Raw genomic sequence first — 23,141 nt, forward strand, 5'->3', positions numbered from 1 at the left:
TTAAAGCAGCCGCATAGAATGTATCAAAAATGAAGCAATACTTAATTTTTTTTTTTCTTTCTGAGGAACATCTTTTTTTTGGTAACACAGAAGTCAGATTTAAGTTGCTGGAGCAAATGTTTTTCAACAGACACGACTCACTTACTTTTCCTGACAATGTGTGCAGTTATGTTAGAAACTTGCGTACTCTTGGGAAGGGACATGAGACACCAGCAAACCACAACGCCGATAGGAGCAGCAATATCTTAATGTGCTAATCTTGTAACTTTTTTACTCTGTGTGAGTGTGTGTGTGTGTGCGTGCGCGTGTGTGTGTGTGTGTGTGTGTGTGCGCGCGCGCGCCCCCCTGAGCGAAGTGCGTGCCTTACTCTTTGCGCTGTCGTTAACACTTGGCTACTACTGTCGGACCAGTAGGAGCCAAAGTTAGTAACTTGGTAAGAATTATTATTTCTCTTTTTATTCTGTCTCTTAGGAGTTCTTGATGTATAACTTCTTGAAAACTGGTTTTAAAAGGATGTGATTTAAACAAACAAAGCAACCCCTTTATATCGAAGGCTGGAGTGTTTCCAGGATAACCCTTCAGCTCACCAGGGCAGAGGTGGGGATGGGGGTGACACTGCGTACACCTTTCCAATTCGGTTTCTGCCCGCATTACACTTTCATTTTAGTAATCAAGGACATATTGCTACATTTAAGGAGTCAGGAACAAGTCAGGAGCCAAAAAGAGCTCCAGGTTGTGAGAGAGGAAGGCGGTCACCCCTAATAAAATAACTAAAGATGCCCCCAGCAGTAGATTAGTGAAGTTTTAAATCTGCATTCATCTGGAAAATGGGTGTAAACTTTAAGTCGCCGGCCCTGTTTGCAGACTGGAAGGAGGGAAGAAACTTTGAGACCAGAACGCTCCAAAGCGGGGGCAGTGCCTTCTTTACCGAAGTTTTCTCCTCCCGTACACCCAGAGGGCATACTTTTATTCCACCTCTCTCCATTGTGCATCCCCCTCCTCCATCAGTCAGTAAGTCCCCTTTAAGAGCCAGAGGCCGACTCTCCCTTTCTCCTCCCAGTCCCCCGCCCTTCACACCTTGGGTGGGAAAAGAGACTGGGGTGGGGTGGCCGGAGAGGCGGGAGGGGCGGGATCATGGTGAACGCTCCAATGGGCGTACAAACTGGCCCGCCGTGGACCCCGGCAGCCAATGAACAGCAGCCGGGGGCGGGGCGGGGCGCTGTTGCAAAGCATCCAACGTGGGCCGGCAGGAGGCCGCGGGCGGCCGAGCCCAGGGGGTGTGTGAGGGCGAGCGGCCGGGGGCGGGGCTTCGGGACCGGCCCGGGCTGGGCCGCTGGGAAGCGAGCGGCGAGAGGCTGATTGTTCGGCCGCGAGGTCTGCGGGGTTCTAGCTAAGCGGAGCGGCGTGCGGAGCCCGGGACCGCGCGGGCGCGCTCTGCCTGAGGCGCTGGGACAGCTAGGCGCACCGGGCCCTTGGAGCACTGCGGGGGTGGCCGCGTCGTCCAGCCCGGAGTCTGCATCTGGACGCTTGGAGCCGCGAGGAATATGCCTACGGGCGCAGAGCTTCTGCTGTGAACCCGAGCTCCTTGCTCGCAGCGGCGGCGGCACTTGGTGTGCGCGGGGACTCCGAAGCCCGGCCAGGAGCGTGGCGGGGGAACGAGGAGCGTCAGCCAAGCACCTTTTGCTGGGCTCCGTGGGGTTCTCAGCGAGCACGGACGGGTCGGCCCGGATGGGCGCGGGGTTCGCGGCCCCCTCCGGGCTCTGCAGAGTAGCCCAGGCACCGGGGGCCCCCTGAGCGCCAGTCTCTACCGCAAAGAGAACTTATGCTGGTAGCCATGCCCCGGCACTGAGCCTAGTGCGGAGCGGAGCTCCTGCAGGCCCGCCCGTGCCGGCTGTCGCCCCGGACTTTGCAGCCCCAGCACTGGGAGTTCGCTGCGCGCTCCAGACAAGATGGCGCGGCCGGTCCGCGGAGCGCTCGGGGCCCCGCGCCGCTCGCCTTGTCTTCTCCTCTGGCTGCTGCTGCTGCTTCAGCTGGAGCCCGCATCGGCCACAGCCGGCCCGCGGGCGCCCTGCGCCGCCGCCTGCGCTTGCGCTGGGGACTCTCTGGACTGCGGCGGGCGCGGGTTGGCGGCGCTGCCAGGGGACCTGCCCGCCTGGACGCGGAGTCTGTAAGTGCCGCCCTTTACGCCCTCCTCGCGCCCCGGGGGGCTGTCACTTGCGAACGGGACAGCTAGGGTGCTTCTTCGAAAAGGGGCTACACATTGAGTTGCGTGTGTGTCAGCTTTGAATGAGCTGCAAAACTGTTAGTGTGGGATTGTAGTGGTGACATGGTCCTTGGGGATCTGGAGGAGACTGCGTGCGAAGAAGTCTGGATGGGAAAGTGTGAGTCTCGTGAGTGTGTGGAGGTGCACGAGCGTGAGTCTTTGGGGTCTTAAGGCGGGAAGTGTACCTCTTGGGGGGAAGGATGAGATCGAACGTGGGTCTTTGGGGTCTTAAGGTGAGCGAATGTGGGTCTTGAGGTTCTGGAAAAGAAAAAGTGTCGTAGGGGTCTGGAGGTGAGTGAGCGTGGCTCGTGAGGGCCATTTGGGAGTTGCTGAGTGGGTGGGAGTGTGGCGGTAAGAGGGTGAGTGAAAAGTCAGGAGGTAAGTGTGCCTGTGTGGGTGGAGAGCGGGAAACATCTGGAGGGGAGAGTGTGAGGAAGTCTGTCTAGGGGTCCGCGAGTGTTTCTTTTTCCCCTCTCCTATAATCCACCTCTCTTGTCTGAGCTGCTCGGCCTTTCAGTGGGTAATGAATGAAGGTGACTTTTGGCTCCAGTCTTCCATTTACATCATTTATTAGTGAGAGTGTGCGTAGCCGCCTCCTCATCCACCAGTCTGGTGGCCTGACTTGGGTCTGGCCCCCCGCAGAAAAGTCTGGAGGACTCCCCGAGTTGAGTTAGGGGACTCTCAGTTCCTGGAGATCTATGACTGCTGGAAGTTGGTCCTTTCCCCCCTGGTTGGCATCTTAGGGAACTGTGTTCCAGATCCTTCCTGTCTGCTCCCTAGGGAACTCCTAGGGCTTGCCAATCCAGTGCATCTTGGGGCCCACCCTGTAGCATTTCTCCTCTATAAATGGTGCAAATGAGTCTTGGAGTAATGCTACTTAGGAAGAGGGCGCGAGACTCGGGTGCCAGACTCTGATTTCAGCAGAGTGTGTTAACCCGCAAGAGGCTCATCTCTGTGCCGTCAGGATTTTGGGACTTGGTGGGCCACTTCTCAGGAAAACACAAATACGGAGTTGTGTAAACCTGGCAGAATGTCATAACCTTTTAAAATTTCTAACAAATCTGCCTCATGAGTCAAAATCCTGTCCAGCTATCAGTAATTAGCATCTCTGCGGAACTGTTAGTACCTTCCAGAAGAGGCCTAGGTTGAATAGTCTGCTTTTTAGTTGAATAATTGGACATATTCCTAGAACATACAAGAGTCACAGTAGTAACCTCAGGCGTGACATTCACTCTTCAAAAAGAGAAACAAAACTGGTGACACCAGTTTTAATCAACACCTGTGGCTTGATGTAAGAACATGTGGTTTGAGACTCAGGCTGCCATAAGGGGAGAGAAGTTAATTCCTTTCCAACGTGAAGATCCTGTGTCTCTGAGAGTTAACAGATCCCTTAACGTTCCACACTGCTTAGCGACCCATCCTGCGCCGGTGTGAAACTCGACCCTTATGCACAGGATTTCTCTTCAGCATTCTGCTGCTGCTTTGGAATTCCCTGACTTAGGGAAAACCAGTGGTCAGGTGGTGGGATTTTAACACAGGTGGTGGCCATGTAAATTAGTGGGAAGTAGACCCCAGAATTGCCATTTGGTAGTATTGTATATAGCTGGGGCAGTCTGGGGGTATTGTGGGTTTTTTACATACTCTAAAGTAGTTTATTTTATTTTATTTTTTTCAAGTCATGGAATCAGAGTAGCTGCTTAAGTGTTCACCTGTTGGAATAGTGACTCCCAATGTCAGTGTCGGTTGCGTCACGGGCAAGGCACTAAGTTCAGAAAAGTGGGGGGTTCCTGGCAAGGATAGGGTGTCCTCTTGTTTTCACTTTCCTGTGGCCACAAGATCCTCTTTTCCTTGCCCTTTAATTTTTGGAGCAAAACTATTGGTTGTATTTGGGGGGCTTTTGTCGCCTAAAGAGTGATATTTCACAAGTCATAAATAACTTTAAAATCGCAGTCTTTTCTCTTTTCCCAACACATTTGATGATCAGTGAATACAAAACTGGCTATTTTGAACTTCAGGAGACTTGATTATACTGATTATGGTGTTAACTGATTAGGTTTTAAGTGAGTAGTATGGCCTCTGGTTAGTATGTGGCAATACAGTATTCAGTACAGAAATGTATGTCCTTTGAAAAAATGTTTGTGAAGTTTGTTTGTTTGTTTTTCTTCTGATTAAAGAACAATTAGGTAAATATTTCCCCCTCCGCCCCCAGACTTCACATTTCTCCATTTAAGTCCTTAGTCTAATTCTGAATTTTCCATCAGGATATTTATGTTTTATATTCCTGGCTATGATTCAGTAAGACTTGAGGGGAGAAAGTCTCTGTCTATATATATAATAAAATACGTTATACCTTCAGCAACTTTACACCCTCTGAGTCCATTGGGTCTAGAAAGTGCGTTGAGCTAGTTTATAACCCCATGAACTAGATTTACTACTGCAGCTAGTTTAATTTCAGGCTGTGGGTTTGAGATAGAAGGGGACCTGTGGCTTTACGGAGCTTTTTTTTTTTCTTTTGCTTTTGTAAGCAGTGCATCTAATTTTGGAGTTGCTGTTAAGCCCCGCATAAGGAAAGTAAAAGTCCTTAGTGGATGTAAATGCAGTTGGAATAACAGAACTGGAGTAGTGCTGGGAGAAGGAAAAATATGTTCGTTCCTGGGGCCTGAGGATAACTTATTCAACACAATAACTTATAGTTGTAGTAGTTGAGCCATAACTGAGTCTGCCATCCCATTACGTAGGTGAGAACGGCCTAGTCCAACCAGCACATTCATAAATAGCTCCCAGCTCTGCCAAGCTTTCTTCAAACTTCCCAGAACCTAAGAAGACTCTGAACTTCTTAGAACTCAGATGTTTTCTTTCTTTGAAATTGCTTTGGGGGAGTGTGACTTCAGAAGCTGTTTAAGATGCATTAAACACAATTTACCTTCGACTTTTGTCTGTGGCATAAAGTTGAGCAGAGCTTTCCTTGTTCACAGGGTCTGGCAGCTCAATGATGAGCTAATGGGACAGCGATAGGAAGGCAGGCAGGCCCTGGAGGAGGAACCACTGATTCTCAGCTTGGAGGGAAGATGACTTGATGTTTGAAAGCAAGGACACTCCCTAAAGGTCACCGAGTGTGGTCATTCTAAGTCACATTAAGACAAATGTATTGATTGGTTCTCTTTGTGTTTTATCTCCCTACCTGTTTGCAGTACCAAACCCAGGGGACTCAGTCGAACTTCTTTGTCAGTTTGGGCACCTAAGTGGTACTTAGGATTATATTAGAAAACAAAACGCAAGCCCCATGGTGGTTCCCATTGTTGTTGGGGAGCAAAGAGGGCCTTTGTCTTTCAAATTTTACAGCTGTGCTGGAAGGCCCAGGTGTGCAGGGTGTTGTGAATTAGGGGTTTGGGAAATAGTTTCCATCCTGTTTATGCAAATTAGATCTAAAGTGCATAGGACCAAATTGTTTCAGAACCAAAGCTAAGATTCGCGCGCGCGCGCGTTTGTGTGTGTGTGTGTGTGTGTGTGTGTGTGTGTGTGTGTGTGTGTGTGTGTGTGTGTGTGTTTTAAGAGGTAGATAATGGTCTGGATTGCCTGAGGTCTTCCTTTCTGCCTATTTTCCTATCACTTAAGAAGAATTCAGCAGACCATGAACATCCAATTGGGGATGGACAGGTTTGTTCTGAAGAGGAAGCCCGTCCAACACAGGGTAATGGCAGAGAGAAAATCTGAGAAGTGCAAGTGCTTTTAAAGTTTGGGGGAGCTTTAGCCTGAGCTCAGAGTCCTTTTCTTTTCAAGTGTCAGAAGCCTGGCTTCATCTCCTCTACATGATGGAGCACCTATCTGATATGTCGTTGTTGTTTAGCCATGAAGTAGTGTTCAGCTCTGTAACCCCCCAGGCTCCTCTGTTCATGAAATTTCCCCAGCAAGAATACTGGTGTGGGTTGCCATATCTTTCTCCAGGGAATCTTTCCAGCTCGCATCCCCTGCTTGACAGGCAGATTCTTTACCAATGAGCCACCTGGGAAGCCTTCATCCCCTATGACACTTTTTTTTTTTGAATAAGGGCAAATCAGGGAAATGAAATTGGGTGCCTTTTTTAGACACAGGATTTAAGTCCCTTTGATGCAAAATTACGGTCATAAAATCTAAGTTTTGAGGACTGAAATTAGGAAGTGCCCAGAGACCCCAAAGCCCAAGGTGTCTCTTGCCTATAGTCTATGTCAGGGCTGTTTGTGCCCCCTTTAACAAGGGACAGTTTTACAAAGAAGCATGCTCATCTCTTTTCATATTTACGTAAGGTCATCAGATTTCCCAACCTTTGGACTTTTGAATGTGTTGTGGGCAGTACTTCTTCATCTCCAGAAGGATGACAGTTCTGTGCAGAGTAATCAGATCTGGGTCTCAGTGGATGTCCAGCTCCACGGGACTTCCAGCTCTGCCCCAGGGGCTGTAAGTCTCTCTCCCTTTCTGTTAATGCCTAGGCCTGAATTCCCCACGCAGCCTTCCCTGAGCACATTGGGATGACCTCTGGTTGACCTTACTCTCCCTCAGACACCATGCTTACAATGAAAGGGCCTCTCCCCCATTCTGCAGAGGTGTCTCCCTGGTGCAAAGCCTTTTCAGCATCTTCTCTTTCAGGGTGGACAGGAATGCAAGAGAGCCGCTAGGGTTTTGTGCGACTTAACAATACTCCCGGCCTAGCTCTCTGCACCTGCTGCAGCCCCAGAGGTCTGTTATCTGGGGAAGGAGGTGGTTTAAAATAGCCACTGGTTATTTCAAAAGTGACATCCACCAGAGAGGGAAATCTGCTGAAGGGAGTCATTGAACTGAAAGTTGCTATAAGCAGTCAAGGATGTTGATTGTACCAGTATCTCTGGTTTAAAACTTAGAGGGATTCCTCTGACTTAGCCCATAGGTTTAAAGACCAAGTTTCATGAGCAAGCCTGATTTTCAATGACTTGTGAATGAGCTTGGTGACACTTACTCATTGGGGACCTTTCCCCTCCCCAGCAACTGCAATTTGAAACCCTGGGGGTCTTTTAGAGTAGAACTCTGGGGTCTGTTAATATTCAGAGCTGTTTACAATGGATGCAGTTTCAAAGGCTGGAGGCATTGTCTTGAGACAGGAGGAGGAGGGGTAGGAGGAAGAATCCCAGGCAGAGGAGGGGAAATACATCTAAAAATCCCCAATGTTTCCTGGCCGATGGGAAATTGAGGAACCGTTAGTGGTGGTGTTTAACGACTTACGCATGTCTTTGAGCCTGTGGCCCATTCCGTCTACGTCCTGGCTTCCGTTCATAGTGTGTGTCAGTACTGTGGTTGTCTTCTGCGTTTGTTTCATGTTAAAGCGTGGGAATCTGTCACGAACTCAGATCTGTTCGTATTTCCCCAGAGAAATAGGACTTCGGAGACTAGAGGTAAAAATTCGCACAATAGTTAACCCTCTTGGAGTTATTTTTTCTATAGAACTGTGGGGTTTAAAATGGCAGTCCAGACTTACCTATTAATTGGCCAACTATATGAGTAGACTGAGAAATTTTCTGTTGAAGAGCTTGATACAGGACCATTGTTGCCATGAAGCAAAATGAGTAGTTAAATAAGGATTATAGAAAAAATGTAACTTGTGGTTTGTCTATGGTCTGATTGAAAGTTGCTAATTTGTATCCTGGTTTTTAGGGTTTTGAGGGGTATGCTTATGAATTTTTCTTAGTCAAAGGCTTTATGCTTTATACATTTTTCAACTAATATGTTTTATATAATTTAGTACTTTACGTGTGGTTTCAATATACTTTATGCATAATCTTCTAAAACACAAGCTATAAACCCAGTCTACTTATAAAAGTCACTCTGTTTTTTAAAAAGCTGCTTCCCTGTTCCCCCGGGTTTCGTGCTTTTGGTGTCCTGCCTTCAGCTCTTCTCTTTGTCCTGTAGCTGGGCATGTGATGCCCAATTGTTCCTCAGGTCTTGGTTGGGTTAGTGATGGAGGAAAGAGCGGATGAGGGCATAGCTTCCTTTATTCTTCTCTGGTAATGATTTGGATGCCTCCTCCCTGCTGATGGCACCCAGTAGTCACCATTCACTCCACAGTAGTGATGATGAGACTGGAAATTATTTCTAGGGTCCATTCCTGGCTCCGCCACCCTACAGCTATGTGTGTGATTTGTGGTGAAACTCTTCCCTTTGTTTCTAAAAGAAGGAATCATAATATTCTACCTTAAGCTGCTATGAAGACAAAGTTAGGTGATACGTGTATTCAGCCTAATCCAGTGTGGATCAGTCACCTCGCTGATGATTCAGAGCATCGGAGGCTAAGACCGCCACCCCCCCACCCCCCTCACCCTGCCTTTAACAGGTTTTGTATCCTCTTGTGGCGTGGTGGGTCTCTCCAAGTCAGAGTTCCTGGTGACAGAGGCTTCCTGGGAAGAGTGCTTTCCTGACATGAAGATCTCATTTGTTGGGAGCAGGTGGCAGGGCTCAGACCCCAAGTGGCCTTCTGCCATAAAGTTTCTGGTGATATGGATACAGTGAAGCTTTGTGTGCCCTAGGGAAGCTCAGACAAATTCAAGGGGGGACTCTGTGAACAGTTGCAAAAAATTATACAAATTATGCAATTAGCAAAAAATGATTGAGGTAGTTTATAAATGTATTCCAGTTGTGCAAATACATCTGTCTATTGAGCATTACCCTCCTGGGAGGTGGGGTGTGGGAAGGAGGCTGAGAAGTGAGAGGCCCTTAAACTAATAATTTTATCCTATTATTTCTCAGGGTTTCATTGAAACTGATCCCTACCGAGAAGCTCGGTCAATTGCTTGGAAACATGCAGGTGCACTCTTCCAAACAAGGGTTAGGTTACGAACTCTGGGGCTGGCTGAATCCTCTGCTGTGCCCACTTCTCTGTGGAAATGTTTGAGGGAGGAGGTAATGTGAAGGGAGATGATTGTAGGGTGGTTTGCACAGGGCTGGAGATGTCTGACATTGTTTGTGTGTTTGGTTTGTCTGCCATCGTGCAGTAAACTTTATAGGGGACATGGGCATTGAGCACAGGGTCACCTGTGGAATCTGGCAAGGATGCCACCTGAAAAGCCGTTTGCTTTTCTTGCCCCTGCACCTGTACCTGCCTCCCTTCCCCCGTGAATGACTGTGATTCACAGCCTTGCCCACATGAACGGCTGTGATTGTTTGCGTCTTTATTACTATTTAATCTAGCATAACCAGTAAAGCCCATTGTGTGAACAACCAATCCGTTCATCTCCATAAGTCCTAATACATCTTGATTTCCTTATGAACCAGGATGCAGGTTCCAATCACTGCTCATTCAGTTTATTTTGGCAAAAGGTGGCCTTCAGAGAGTTTAAAGAAAGCATGACCTGTCTTCTTTTGAAGCACTTTGCATTGATTATTCTTTAAACTTTTATGGTGCCCAAGTCTCTAATCTTTTTTGATCTGTAGGTACTTTTTTTTTTTCTTGAGGTCTCTTATTATTGGGAAGAAAATGAATCAGAGGAGTGAGGTTCTGTCCTGCAATATAATTACCTAAATGTTGAGAAACAAGATAGTGGAGAGTTAAGTTTTTTTTTTTAGCTGATTAAGAACAAATCATACAACTTCATCTTCTAAGACTGTATTATACAGTATTTAGGAGGTGTCACCCCACCCCCACCTCCTCTTCCTATCCTTTGCTCCTACTTATCTTGGTCAGGGCGTACATTGCACTGATAAAATTCTTCCTCACTGGATTACCTACTTGATGATGGCCTGTTAGATACAGAGTGAGAAGAATCAAGCACTTTAGAACTAAGGAATGGATAATGTCACTTTATTTCCAAATTTGGTAGTCACAGTGCTCTTCGTTGGTACCCCCAGCTTTAGCACTTCAAGCTGGGTGAAAAGGCATTGACACCCCCCTCCCCCTGCCACTGGTAACCACTAGTTTGTTCTCTATATATGTGAGTCTGCTTCTTTTTCTTTATGTTCACGACTTTGTTGTATTTTTTTAGATTCCACGTATAAATGATAGCATATAGTGCTTGTCTTTTCGTCTGACTTGTTTCATTTAGCCTCATGCCCTCCAAGTCCATCTGTGCCGCTTCAGATGGCAAATTTCATTCTTTGTGACTGAATAGCTTTCCATTTCACATGTCTATTTGGATGTCACAGCACATCTTCTTATCTGGTCATCTGTTGATAAGCACTTAAGTTCTTCTATGTATTGGCAGTTGTAAACAATGCGAGTATGAACACTGAGGTGCTTGTATCGTTTTTAATTAGTCTTTTTGTTTGTTTTTTGGACTTATACCCAGGAGTGGGATTGCTGGGTCATATGGTAGGTCTAGTTTTAGTTGTTGGAGAAGGCAATGGCACCCCGCTCCAGTACTCTTGCCTGGAGAGTCCTGTGGACGGAGGAGCCTGGTGGGCTGCAGTCCCTGGGGTCACTGGGCACGACTGAGCGACTTCACTTTCACGTTTCACTTTCATGCATTGGAGAAGGACAACCCACTCCAGTGTTCTTGCCTGGAGAATCCCAGGGACGGGGGAGCCTGGTGGGCTGCCGTCTATGGGGTCTCGCAGAGTTGGACACGACCGAAGCGACTTAGCAGCAGCAGCAATTTTAGTTGTGCATTTTTGAATAATTTATGTATTTATGACTGTGCTGGGTCTCGTTGCTACGCAGGCTTCACTCCAGTTGTGATGAGTGGGGTCTGGTTGGAGTGTGAGGGCTTCTCACTGTGCTGGCTTCACGTTGTGGAACAGGACCGCTCTTGGGCTTTAGCAGTCCCAGTAGCCGCGGCTCCTGAACCTCGAGCACAGGCTCAGCAGTCGTGGCGGATGGCCTTCGTCACGCCGCAGCATGCGGGGTCTTCACAGCTCAGGGACTGAACTCGTGGCTCCTGCATTGGCAGATGGATTCTTTACCACTGAGCCACCAGAGAAGCCCAATTTTTTGAGAACCCTCCATACTGTTTTCATATTGACTACCAATTTACATTCCCACCAACAGCGCACCAGCGTTCCCTTTTCTCCACACCCTCCCCAGCATTTGTTATTTGTGTTATTTTTTATAATGGCCTCTTTTGTTTAATCTATGTCTTAATAGACTTGTGCCCATGGTTTTTTGTTGTTTTTTTTTTCTGGGGGGAAAGCAAATCCAAGCATATCACTTCATCTGAAAATATAGATAGGTTAAAAAAAATTAAGATACACTTATTTTTGAGATGTAATTTACATATATTATTTGCTATAGGGTGGTTTAAAGAAGTGTTAACTGTAACAGCCTTTTGGGTGGGGGGAAATCATTGAAGTCTGTTTTTCCAAAGGGAGTTTTTGGTAAGCTGAACCTTTAAAGAATGTTTATTGAGCACATAGTGTGTGTGCTCTCAGTTTGTGTGCGCTCAGAATAGTTTCATCTCTCTCTGTCTCCTCTCTCTCTCCTCTCTCTCTCCCTCTCTCTCCCTCTCTCCTCTCTCCTCTATCCTCTCTCTCTCGGTACTTAGTTCCTTTGTCCCATTGTCCCTTTGCCTGAAATGTGGTAATTCTGAGGAACTCTCATCTCTCCCCATGTAGCTGTTCATTGGGAAGTTTCTTCTATGCTGTTAATTATTGATTAGAATTATTTTGTGAACGAGCATAATTCCAAATGGGTCATTTAAAAAGTGATATTTCAGGTACTGTTGGTTAATAGAGGGGTAATTAGCTATTGGTTGTAGTTAAAGTCGTGAGTCTGAATCAAGTTAACTATTGTTTACTTTGTAAGCATGACCCTCCAGCTGTGGCTACTTGAGTCTGCTTTAAATAGAGTGAGAGGCACCCTGGAAGAAAATCCCCCCAAAGCAAAGAACTATGTTCCTGGAACCCTCTGTGCTTGATTTAAACTTCACACGGATTTGAAAATGCTTTTCTTCAAGTAGCTGCAGAATGGTTTGGTTTGGTTTGGTTTTGTCGAAGTGCATAGTTTAATTTCTCTGCAGCCTGTTACTTTGTTGGTTAGGAGAGACTTTTAGAATGGATTTCATGCTGGGTGCAGCTTAATTAGCAGTCCGAATGGGAGTTACATACCAATCCACTTGATCAAAGTCTGTGGAATGATTTCCATATTCTGTTTGTGAAAATCTAATTCTGTATGGATCCTGTGGTGTTCGTTGGTTTTAAAAGCTGCCCTACATGTCAGGTTAAATTCATGCATGTATTAAGCTTAATAAAATTTATATGGTATATGATTAGATACCATCTTACAGGGCATTCTGTGTTTAGGGAAGTGGAAGCACACACTGAAGGGGTTAAGAAAGATCTACAGGGTGGGAGGGCACTTAAAACTGAGAAATTCTGACTGTGAGTCTAATTTCTACTTTATAAATTAGGAGAACGTTGTTGTTTCATCTGATTTCTGCTGTGTAGGACCTTGGTCCAGTACTATGCGTCTTGCCTACATTTTAGTTTTCATTTTATTTTTAATTAAAATTTTTTCCCTTGATTTCTTCCCTACACCTGGGCTGGTGTGAGTTTCTGGCACACAAGCTCCCAGAGCTTGCAAAACTTCTAAACAGCCAGCAGAGCTTGTTGCTTCCAGGAAGTCGGTTGTTGATCCAGCAAAGTGATGGATGCAGAAACTCCAGCTCAAATGGAATGGAGTTTCCTTTCTCTTTGGAGGAGAGGAGACCCAGAAAGCGAACTGAAATGTTTTGTAACTCTTAAAGTCTGCCCCATCCCAAATTCCTCTGAATGTTTTCTCAGATTTGGTGTCTGTGTGGGACTCTTGGCCACAGTGGTTTGGCTTCATTGATGGTTGTGTTTTGTCCAAGAGAAAAATCTCCTATGGAGATTTTTGGATCCTTTCACAAGTTCATTTGAAACAGAACTGTGAATTGATTATATTGAATTTCAGACTATCCTAAAATAAAGACTGGCTGACCTCAAATATTATTTGGGGTGGGGGGAGGGGAGGGGGCAGTGTAGGGAACTACATTGTATGTGAAATCTCAAAACTTGCTGCATCTTTCTGAGCAGAAAGGAGCTAACATTGTCATTAAGCATCTTAAAGGGGTTCTGGACCAAAGAGGGGTAAAAACTATTGACCTAAAAGGGAAAAAACTAATAGTTGTCTTAAAGCTGTGAAGGCAGGAGTGTGGACGGTTGAGAAAATGGCTGGACATCTGGAAAGTTTGGGGTTTTATCCCAGTTCTGCCCCTGCTTGGCAGTGTGACCTTGATCTGATCGGTTCATTTCCTTTCTGTAAAGCAATGTATGATTTCTAAGGCTGCTCATCTTCAAGTATAGGAGTCTATCTGAATTGAAACAAAGAAGTAATAAACTTACACTACTTAGTGAATGGTAAGAATCAGTCAATTTACTCTTGTGTCTAGGATACTTACTTCAATCACCTTCCGTGTTTGGTGCTTCTGAGTGGTATCCTCGTTTGGATGCCCCCAGGGAAGTAAAGGGAAACAGGGTGGGCGTGTGGGACTCTCACGAGGGCACCTCCTATGGTCCTTTAGCAGTTTCTGAAGGGGGGCATGTACTCCACCGTATTTCTTCATTTGATCATTGCCTCTTTTTCCCACTAACCCAAAGAAAACCACAGAAGCTGGTACAGACCTACATTAGATCTTTGATTTAGCCTTTTAAGATCTCGTCACAAAAGGCAAATAAATTAAGGTCCTGTGTTTTCAAAGAGTCACTTGTCTCCCCTGCCTTTCTTAGGGCTGCTGCAGGCAGCATCGCTCTCAAGCCGGCCGTGGGTGAATGGCTAGATGAGCGCCTGTAGCAGATGCACTAGTAATCACTCGAGGAAGGGCAGCAGCACCCCACCGCGTCTGTCCTCTCTGAGCTGGCTTGCCACTGACAACATGCAGGGAACATTGCGGGTATCAGAGGAGCTGTTAACCCTTTTACCAAGGAGCTCTTTTGAGGGTGCCTTTCAAGGTGGAAACTCAACAGCGTGTTATGTCCATACTATCAGATCAAGGTCATACTATGCCCAACACATACTATGTCCATACTAAGTCCAGGGGCCTGATTTTTGCAATTTTGAGGTCTCTCTCTTTCTGGTCAAGCAATTTACCCATCTGCATTGGGTCTTCATTGGTTCTCACTTGGTCAAACACTGGTTTTGAAAATCGTGACCTTTGTCATAATGAAACTCCTAAAAAGACTTCATTTGTTGCGCCAAGTCTGGGAGCTTTTCTCCTCTGTGTCCTGAATATCCACCTTTCTTTCACGTGGAGTTCATTTGTGCCTTCAGTGGAAAGTCTTCGACTTTTTTTTCCCTTCCACTCATTCTTTATCATACACAATTTCATAAGGTGGAACCTTTCGTTTTTTTTTCCTTTCTTTCTTTCTTTTTTTTTCCTGTAGAGCTAATTATGGGAATCTGGAGCCCTGTTTGAGCTACAGCTAAAATGCAGTGAAGCTGGAGGCACAATTACTGGTTTGGAATTTCTTGAGAGGAAGGTTGACAAGAGTTAGGGACTACTTTAGGACTAAAGGAAATAGTCCAAAGAACTAGGCTTTCTTTCTTTCTTTCTTTTTTTTAATATCCTCCCTTTCAGGCCTAAATGTGGCCTTTGCCCATGTGCGTTCTGAGATCGTCCCAATAGTCCACCCGCCCTTCCATGAGCTTTTGTCAACATTAGACACACTCTGTGTTATTCACTTGACCTTGTTCTGGTGGATTTATTGTTTATATGTTGTCCTTCCCCAGAGGAATCTTGGAGTCTCTCTGCTTAGGTAAGTTTTCACACATCCTTGTCTCTTTTCCCTCCACTTAAGGCAGTAGGGATTGTTCAGTTTCACATGCCCAGGAATCGCTGGGTCAGTATTTGTTTATAGCTCTACAGCTCTTGTTCTTGAGGCTTGGTGCACTTTTTTCTGGGCTGAAAGGATCCCATGTGTTCATTGTGTCTGAAAAGGGTTCTGAAGTTCACCCTCCAAGTGAGATTACTCCTAATTGACCTTTGTGGAGGACTTCACAGAAGTATATTTGGAGTTAAGGTTTACAGGCTACTTTCTTTTTGCTGAAGATCTGCTTTCCCATGGAGAGCCCAGCTGATGGGTAAAGGGATGAGTTCAGGAGCCTTCTTCAGTCGTGGCACTTCCAACGGTGTGGGCCTTCAGGGAGAAGTCATAGCTTGTGGTTTGTCTGATTTTTTGTGGCGAAGAGCCCTTTTGGAGGGACTGTTAGAGCTAAAACAGAAATTATGGATGGGCTTCCCTTCCTTTCCCCTTTATCCTTATTTTCTGCTCTCTGCTTGAGAACCACTTCAAAGAATCAGATGTGTTGATGCCAGACGCCATGCAGTTATTGTTAAAAGAATTTGGAAATATAATTGAAAACAAACTTTGTCGAGCAGAGCAGATCTAGGCGAGTTCTTAAGTTTGGGGGAGAAGGGAATTCCAAGTTTTTGCTCTATTTGGAGCTGATGTCTCCGAACACTTGTTCTGCGAGATGAATCATCTGTGAATTCTACATCTGGGAGTTATATATTGGGAAATGGCATTCTTTTTCAATGTAGAAGAAACACAAAGGCTTAAAGTTACAGTGTAGTTGGAAAATTCTAGTCAGAGTTTAAAAAAATTAAATGAGCATTGAGGTGAAATTGGCAGAGTAATTGGACATGAGATTGTGATTCCCAAAATAGACATGTCCATAAATGGAAAGCAATATGACCGCCACACTTATTTATTGGGCCCCCTCCCTTTGTTTTGAGACAGAAGACGTTTAAAAAATTCTTTGTAAACATCAACTAATCAGAATCATTAGTTATGGGAAATGTGACATTAGAGTCCAAATTTATTTTAGCATTTGTCTTGAACTTTTCAAGTAAGTTCAGGCCACAAAACCCAGGAAAAGGCCAGAACAGTACACCACTGTAGGGTCTGCTGGGGAAGAGAATGCTGTGTCCCTGTCCTCTGCAAAGTGCCCTTCACGTTACCTGTGTGATGAGGGGTGTTAGTGGCGGTGATGAAGCCAGCCATGCTTTTAGGTAGCACAGTGCTAACAGTGGCAGCACGCGTGCCTACTTTCCTGGGTGACCTTGGGCAATCTGCTTAGCTTCTGAATGACTCCCTTTCTTCTTCATGTTAAATGAGGATAATCATAGAGCCCACCTCACTGAAGTTATGGTGAGGGAGGACAAAATTGTAGTCATTTATAACTGTTAGAAGAGAGGCCCCAACACATAGCAGTGATCGTTTGCGTTTTTGCCTGAGGACGCATGAACACAAACTCATTTAGCTGTCACCTTAACTCTGTGGAGTATCTTACATCTTTGCTACGCACAAGGCCCAGGGTGGTGGAGTAACCTGCCCCGAAACTAGCCCTTTGCCAGAATTAGAACCCAAACGTGACTACATAACTGTATTTAGAAAGACTTCAGTAAGATTGGTGTCATCTGCTTTCGTGTGTTTGTCTGGCATCCCCTTCAAGTCTGTGAATCCCTGGAGCCCCGTGATCGGTCCTTCGCCTCCTTGGTGGCCTGAAGCACCTAACACGGTTCTAGGTGCAGGGCTGGTGCTCCATAAGTGGCGTCTGGAACGTGACCTGGAAGGGCACGTGTCTTCGTCGGCAGGCTGGTGTGTCAGCATCCGTTTCTGGTGTGCCCCTCTGGTGCAGGGGGTGGCAGCCTGCGCATATGTCTCGCCATCTGTTGTTTATTGTTTCTGCGAGGTTGTGGTTTGTGTTCCTATTCCATGTTTCTTTGGTTTCTGGAGCAACTGCGAATATTATATGCCCGGGGATCAAAAAAAGTAAACTATTTATAAACAGTAAAGTATCCTTGGGTTTGGAAAGTGTTTTTCTCAAATGCGTGTGTATTTGGTGGCTTTGTTATAATCCCACTGATGTATTGGCAGACAATTTGCAGATTGAGGCACATTTAAAAGATGGGCAAGTCACAGGCCCGCCTTGTGTAACTGGCTTACAAAGAGCCTCGGTGATAAAGCCCTGGTGTTAATGCTGACCTGAGTGGTGTATTTTTAACTCAAGAACGTATAAACAGTTAGGCCAGCCGATGGAGTGTGTACTCCGCCTGTGATCCTTGGCGTGCCTTGGGTGTGCAGCCCTGTGAGCTGTGCCGGGAGACTGCTGTGGCCATCAGTGAGCCACTGCCCGCTTCCCCACTGCCTTCATTTTATAAAAAGATTATATCGGAGAGATGGAAAGAAGGTGGAGTTCATCAGTTATTTGGTGGATCAGTTTTATGCTCAGTTTTCTTCTATACTTTCTTTGTGTTATGCTGACTTTACAGAAAATAAAGAACTTTTTACTCTCCTCTCTTCCACCCACCACCCCCCACCTCAAGCCGTGGGGGTCTTGGCAGAGTTACACGTTAGAACATGGGATTCCCACTGCCTAACGCTCTGGGCATCCACCTGCCTCTCCAGCTTCATCTTTCCTTCCCACCTGGTTCCGTGCATCCCGGCCACCAGGTGGGATTTTTTACAGGCTCTTTTAATACTCTGTGTGTCACATGTCCCTTACACCTGTCCCTCTGCCTGAGAGAGGCATTCTTCTCTCTCTGTCTTTCAGACTCCTGCTCATTTCCCTCAAGTGTCTTCTCTTGGAGACCTTTGCTAACCCTCCCTCTGGCTTAGAGAGTCCTGCCTCGGGGACCCTGCAGTACTTCACACAGAAGCTCTGCGTCCTGATTGGAAGTTCTGCATCCTCACTCCCCCATTAAACTGTCAGCTCCCTGGAGCAGGGACTGGCCTTGGTTCTGATCCATGTGGTGCCCCAGAATCCCTTCCCAAGCCTCGCATACAGTAAATGCTCAGGACAGATCCTGGTATAGCTGGAGCTGTCAGTCCTTTTTCTGTGTCGTCCTGTAAGTCCTGCAGAAACACCTTTCCCAGACAATGGGGATCATTGAGTCCTCCCGGGGCCTCAGCTGTCTGTCGTTTCCATACCTTGTCTATTTGATAGTTTTCTCCACCCTCCACCAAATATTTGTGTTGAAGAGCTTAAAAGAATGGAAGAAAGAAGAAAGAAGTGGCACCCAAATGGAGATAGGACAGATGGGTGCCCCCATGCCCTAAGAAGGTTTGGCTGCTTTTTGGTCCCTCCCTCTGTTGTGGGAGGGTGGCTGTGAAATCCTGTAACCAAATATTGTTTCCTTTTTTAGTTTAAGCACCACACAGAACCTGCCTCCCTTTGGGGTCTCTGGTCTCCGTCCTGTGTGTTGTGTTTGCGCTAGGAGCCCATGGTGCCATTCCCCCCTGGCGCCGTGGTTTCCCCTCTGCTCTGGAGCCCAGCTTTGCAGAGTTGACACAGCAGGGGAGGGTTGCCTCTCACCTAGACCAGAGCTGTCTAGACACCCTTCCACTTGTGGTTTTTCTGCTCAGTTTATGCTGAGCCCTGGCCAGGCAGCTGGTTTGGGTTGCCTGGCTCTTCTTCATTTCGCTAAGACCTCTTCTTTGACAGAAGGGATGATCAGGCCAAGGTCATGTTTTGTTTTGTTTTTTCCTCCCTCTTTGTTGGCACAGGGAAAGGCTGTTCTCCTTGACCAGATGAGTTGTAAGGACACTGAGGGCAGGTTACTATGTCCTCTGGTTCAGGCCAGAGTAGAGACTTAGTCTGTGGCTGGAGACATTTTGGGCAGATGGATTTCCAAGTCTGGCCCTGTTGAGCGTGCACCCCAGGCATGGGCAGTCCCCTGGACATGTTAACGAGAGGCAGTGGGGAAGCTGTCTTCTCCCTGGTAAACTCTGCTTCAAATGTTTATTTTCGTGGTTTAGAGGCCTTGGGCTGTGATTCAGAGGAAAGGCCCTTTTGTACCTGGTAAGCCAAGGAAGGTGACTTCATGGGGAAGGAGTTTTGTGCCATTAACCTGATATCCCAGTTACATGCATTTATTTTATTTAATTTATCAATTATCCACACCATGAGACTTGTGGGATCTTAATTTAACCTCAACCAGAGATTGAACCTGCGCCCTTGGTAATGAAAGCTCGGTGTCCTAACCACTGGACCGCCAGGGAATTCCCCGTGCATTTTTTTTAGTTACTTTTAATTCTCTGGTGACACATGGTAGGCATTGTATTGAATAAAGAGGAAACTACACAAGAAAGAATAGTTAATCTCACTATCCAGTGGTACATATTACCACCTTGGTATATAAATTTATATACACCACCTTGGTGTATAAATTTCCAATAATGTCTATGGTTGAATACTATTACAAGTTTCATATATATAATATATATATATATTTTAAAGAATCTTGGTTACTATTCAGTTGTAACTCTGCTTTTATAAAAAAATTTTTAATTGAGGAAAAGTTGACCTGTGACATTATATTAGTTTCAGGTGTATGTACAATAGAACATGTGCTTTAAGACTCAGTATCATGAATATTTTCTCCAACTTTAAAGACTTAAATAACTATGATTTAAGTCATAATTAAAACTTCCCTGATATTGAATATTTAGATTGTTCTTTAACATCCTTATATGTTTACACATTTCTTATTTCCTTAAATCTAAATTGCTCTGGATATGCAAATTCCTAAGACTTGACAGGGTGGCTTCTAAGAGACTGTGGATTTATGATTTACATGTGAAACTGTGCCCATTTTCCCCTCACAAACTTGAGATTGCTTTCTTTCTCCAACCACACACCAGTTTAATACATGGAAATAGCATTGGATTACTTCAATCTGCATTTCTTCAGATGGTAAGGCCAAAGATCTTTGCCGGTGTTACCCATGGACTCTTCCTTTTTAAGGTTCCTTCTTTTTCTTAGGTTTAGTTAGCCAAAAAGTGTCTCTTAGCACCCTCAACTGTGACCTTTGGGCTTGAACACACATCCAGTATCCCTGATACTCAGAGATGGGGTGTTTCTGAGGGCCTGGAAAGCCTCCCTCCCCGGCCCTGCCAAGGTGTAATTGCCTAGAAAACTGGTTCTGTATGGGTGTGTCAGTTTCCTAGTTCACTTTTGCCTCTGAACTAGGAAATGTTTGTGTGTTCTTCTTAAAGTGAAGTTGATTGTGCGTCCAGGAGGGGGATGTCGCTGTGTCTTTGCGGGTCCCCCGAAGTCACCCCAGCCTGCAGCCGTGCCTGCAGAGCCAGCCTGTCTGTGCCCAGCCCTCCCCGTCTGTGGCCGGCGTGCCTGGCACCTCCAGCTGCTAGGAATCAGAGCAGATTAGCGTGGTGGAGAGCCCTTCAAGAACAGCTTCCAGCAAATGGAAATTATTTTAAAACAAATTGATGTGGTTTTTCTGTCAAACCTACTTGGAGCATAAACAAGGTTGGACTCTAAGCCACTTCCCTTCCACAAACGAGCCCGTGTTTAAAGTGTGGCTTTCGACAAAGTAAACATGGTCTCGAAAGTGAGTTGTCCTGGTGTGTGTCTGATTTGAAAAGTAAAAGTAGTGCCCTCCCCAGCGTCCCTGTAGACCACCTGATTGCCCTTGAGATGTCCCTTCTCACTCATCTGTCTTCCTGCCACAAATATCACAACTTCCTGGAAAGGTTTAAAAGGTAAGGAGTAATCTTGTGTTGAAAGGGGAAGAAACGCCAGGTTCATCTGCGCGGTAAGATCAACATTTTAATCTTACTCCTTTGCCAAGTAGGAATATCAAAAACATCTTGTGAAATACATACCTCTCATGTGAAGTGTAAGAGTGTGGACAGGTACCTACCCTCTGACCTGGGCATCTTTGAATTGTCTGCGGCTTATAACAGTTCTTCCGTCCCAGGGACAATGTCGACTTTATTAAATTGGCCACAGCTTCTCTAGAAGGCGAAACAATGCATTTAATGTTACTATTATATATTAATGAACAACCGGGCCAAGGGACATTTGCCAGAAAAGCTACAAAGTGAGAAAGTCACCAATATCAGAGTGAACTTTGCACTCTGAAAGTGTGAATGATGTCGGGTGAAAGAAGTTTATTGCATAAGGGGAGCAACTGGAATCTCTTTGATGTTGGTTAGCGTCCTGGCCCCATTAGACTTTTGGACTTCCCAGTTAACTGCATGTGTGCTGGCAAAGACTGTGCTGTGCCATGGTACCTGCTGTCTAGGGGGACACTTCTTGAACAGAAGGGACCAGCATCCCCGTTTGGAGAGAGTAGGGGCTGTTGGCCATTTGTATCTGCTTTCGATCAGCTTCAGTGAATTTTTAACATAAAACTGAAATGTAGAGTCTCACCCCCGCCCAGCTTTTCCCCTGGAAGGACTTTTCCTGAAATAGTATGCTTTTTTTCCCCTAAAATCTGCCGGCACCAACCACAGAAAGGGGTCAGATTTTAATCAATTAGATCTTAATCTAACCAATTTATTTCCTCCCCATTGTGGTGACACTTCCTCCTGCCTCTGGCTTGTTATTAATTTTTGAAAGACTCGCCGTTGGGAAAACCCTGCTTTCCACAGCCTTATTAAATAATTACTCAGAAGAAGAAAAAATGCTCTTTTGAAATTTTGAGAATTTGTTTTCTGCGGGAGGATACATTCCAACTGAGGTTTTTCACTTCTTACGGGTTTGTGGACTGAGTTGTGGTCCTGAGTGTAGTGCAGTTTAGGAAGCAAGAAGGAGTTGATGTGGTGGGAAGGATTTTAAAGGTGGTATCATGCCTTGAGCATCTGAAATGTGGACATTTTGCCTGTTCCCCCGCTGCATTTATCTCCTAGCACTTAGAAAAAAAAGTTTATTTCTGCATCTGTGTGGTACAGAAGTATTATAGCTAGGTGGCATTTTCAGTCTGTAATTTTGAAAGCCTGCTAAAGCAAAAGTGTTTGTGTTTTGTTTATAATAGATTGATTAAAATGAAATTTAAATATCTAGAAGCCATCCTTTCAAACTATATGATTCAGGGTTTTTTCGTTTATTCACAGAGTTGTAAAATCATCACTGCTAATTCCAGCACATCCTCTTCACCCAAGGACAAAACCCTGTTCCCTTAGCAGCCCCTCCTCACTCTTCTCATCCCCTGGCAACATCTGCTTCCTGGCTCTCTGGATTTGCCTATTCTGGACATTTCATATAAATGGAATCATACAGGACATGGTCTTTTGTGTCTGTATTCTTTCATTTGGCCTTGTGTTTTCAGGGTTCTTCCATGTTGTAGCATGTATTGGCAAATCTTTCCTTTTTATGGCTGAATAATATTCAGTAGTGAGGTATGAAGTGCTCTGTGGAGACGGAAGCTGGGGGGAGGGCTGACATGTTGAAGTTGAGCGGCTACGGGGTGGTAGGCTGACACAGCTAATTGTATGGGTAGACCACATTGGGCTTATCCATTCATAAGTTGTTGGACTTTTTGGCTGATGCGATAATGCTGCTGTGAACATCGGTGTACAACGTTTATTGTATGAATGTATGTTTTCATTTCTCTTGGGTAGATACTTGGGATTGAAATTGCTGGGTCATGTGATATTTCTATGTTTAACTTTTTGAGAGTCTGCTAGGCTGTTTTACACAGAAACTGCACACCACCTTTTGCAATTTCATCAGCAGGGAATAAATGTTCCCATTTCTCCACAACCTCCACAGTACTTGTTATCTCTGTCAGGTTAATTACAGCCATGCTAGTGGGTATGAGGCAGTATCTCCTTGTGGTTTTGATTTATATTTCCCTAGTGACTAGTGACTTCCCTGGTGGCTCAGACGGTAAAGCGTCTGTCTATAATGTGAGAGACCCGGGTTTGATCCCTGGGTTGGGAAGATTCCCTGGAGAAGGAAATGGCAACCCACTCCAGTACTCTTGCCTTGAAAATCCCATGGACAGAGGAGCTTGGTGCAGGCTACTGTCCATGAGGTCGCAAAGAGTTGGGCGCGACTGAGCGACTTCACTAATGACTAGTGATGCAGAGCAAGTTTTCATGTGCTGCTTGGCCACTTGTATATCTTCTTAGGAGAAATATTTTTTCATTTTCTTTGCCCATTTTTCAGTTGGATCATTTG

The 23,141-nt window shown here is 45.6% G+C and overlaps 1 protein-coding gene across 2 annotated transcripts in view; it reads left to right on the plus strand.

The window, feature by feature from the left end:
- The first annotated feature begins 1,250 nt into the window (after positions 1-1,250).
- LRIG1 (leucine rich repeats and immunoglobulin like domains 1) overlaps positions 1,251-23,141 on the plus strand; it is a 114,162-nt gene continuing 92,271 nt past the window's right edge. Inside the window, exon 1 of one of the 2 annotated variants that reach the window (XM_069561847.1) lies at positions 1,251-2,167. In XM_069561847.1, the coding sequence (XP_069417948.1) occupies positions 1,950-2,167 (218 nt within the window). In that variant the 5' untranslated portion in view covers positions 1,251-1,949. The remainder of the gene's footprint in view (positions 2,168-23,141) is intronic. The other variant, XR_011250895.1, reaches the window with a different exon arrangement.

This window comes from Ovis canadensis, chromosome 19, assembly GCF_042477335.2.
Source record: "Ovis canadensis isolate MfBH-ARS-UI-01 breed Bighorn chromosome 19, ARS-UI_OviCan_v2, whole genome shotgun sequence".
Classification (NCBI taxonomy): domain Eukaryota; kingdom Metazoa; phylum Chordata; class Mammalia; order Artiodactyla; family Bovidae; genus Ovis; species Ovis canadensis.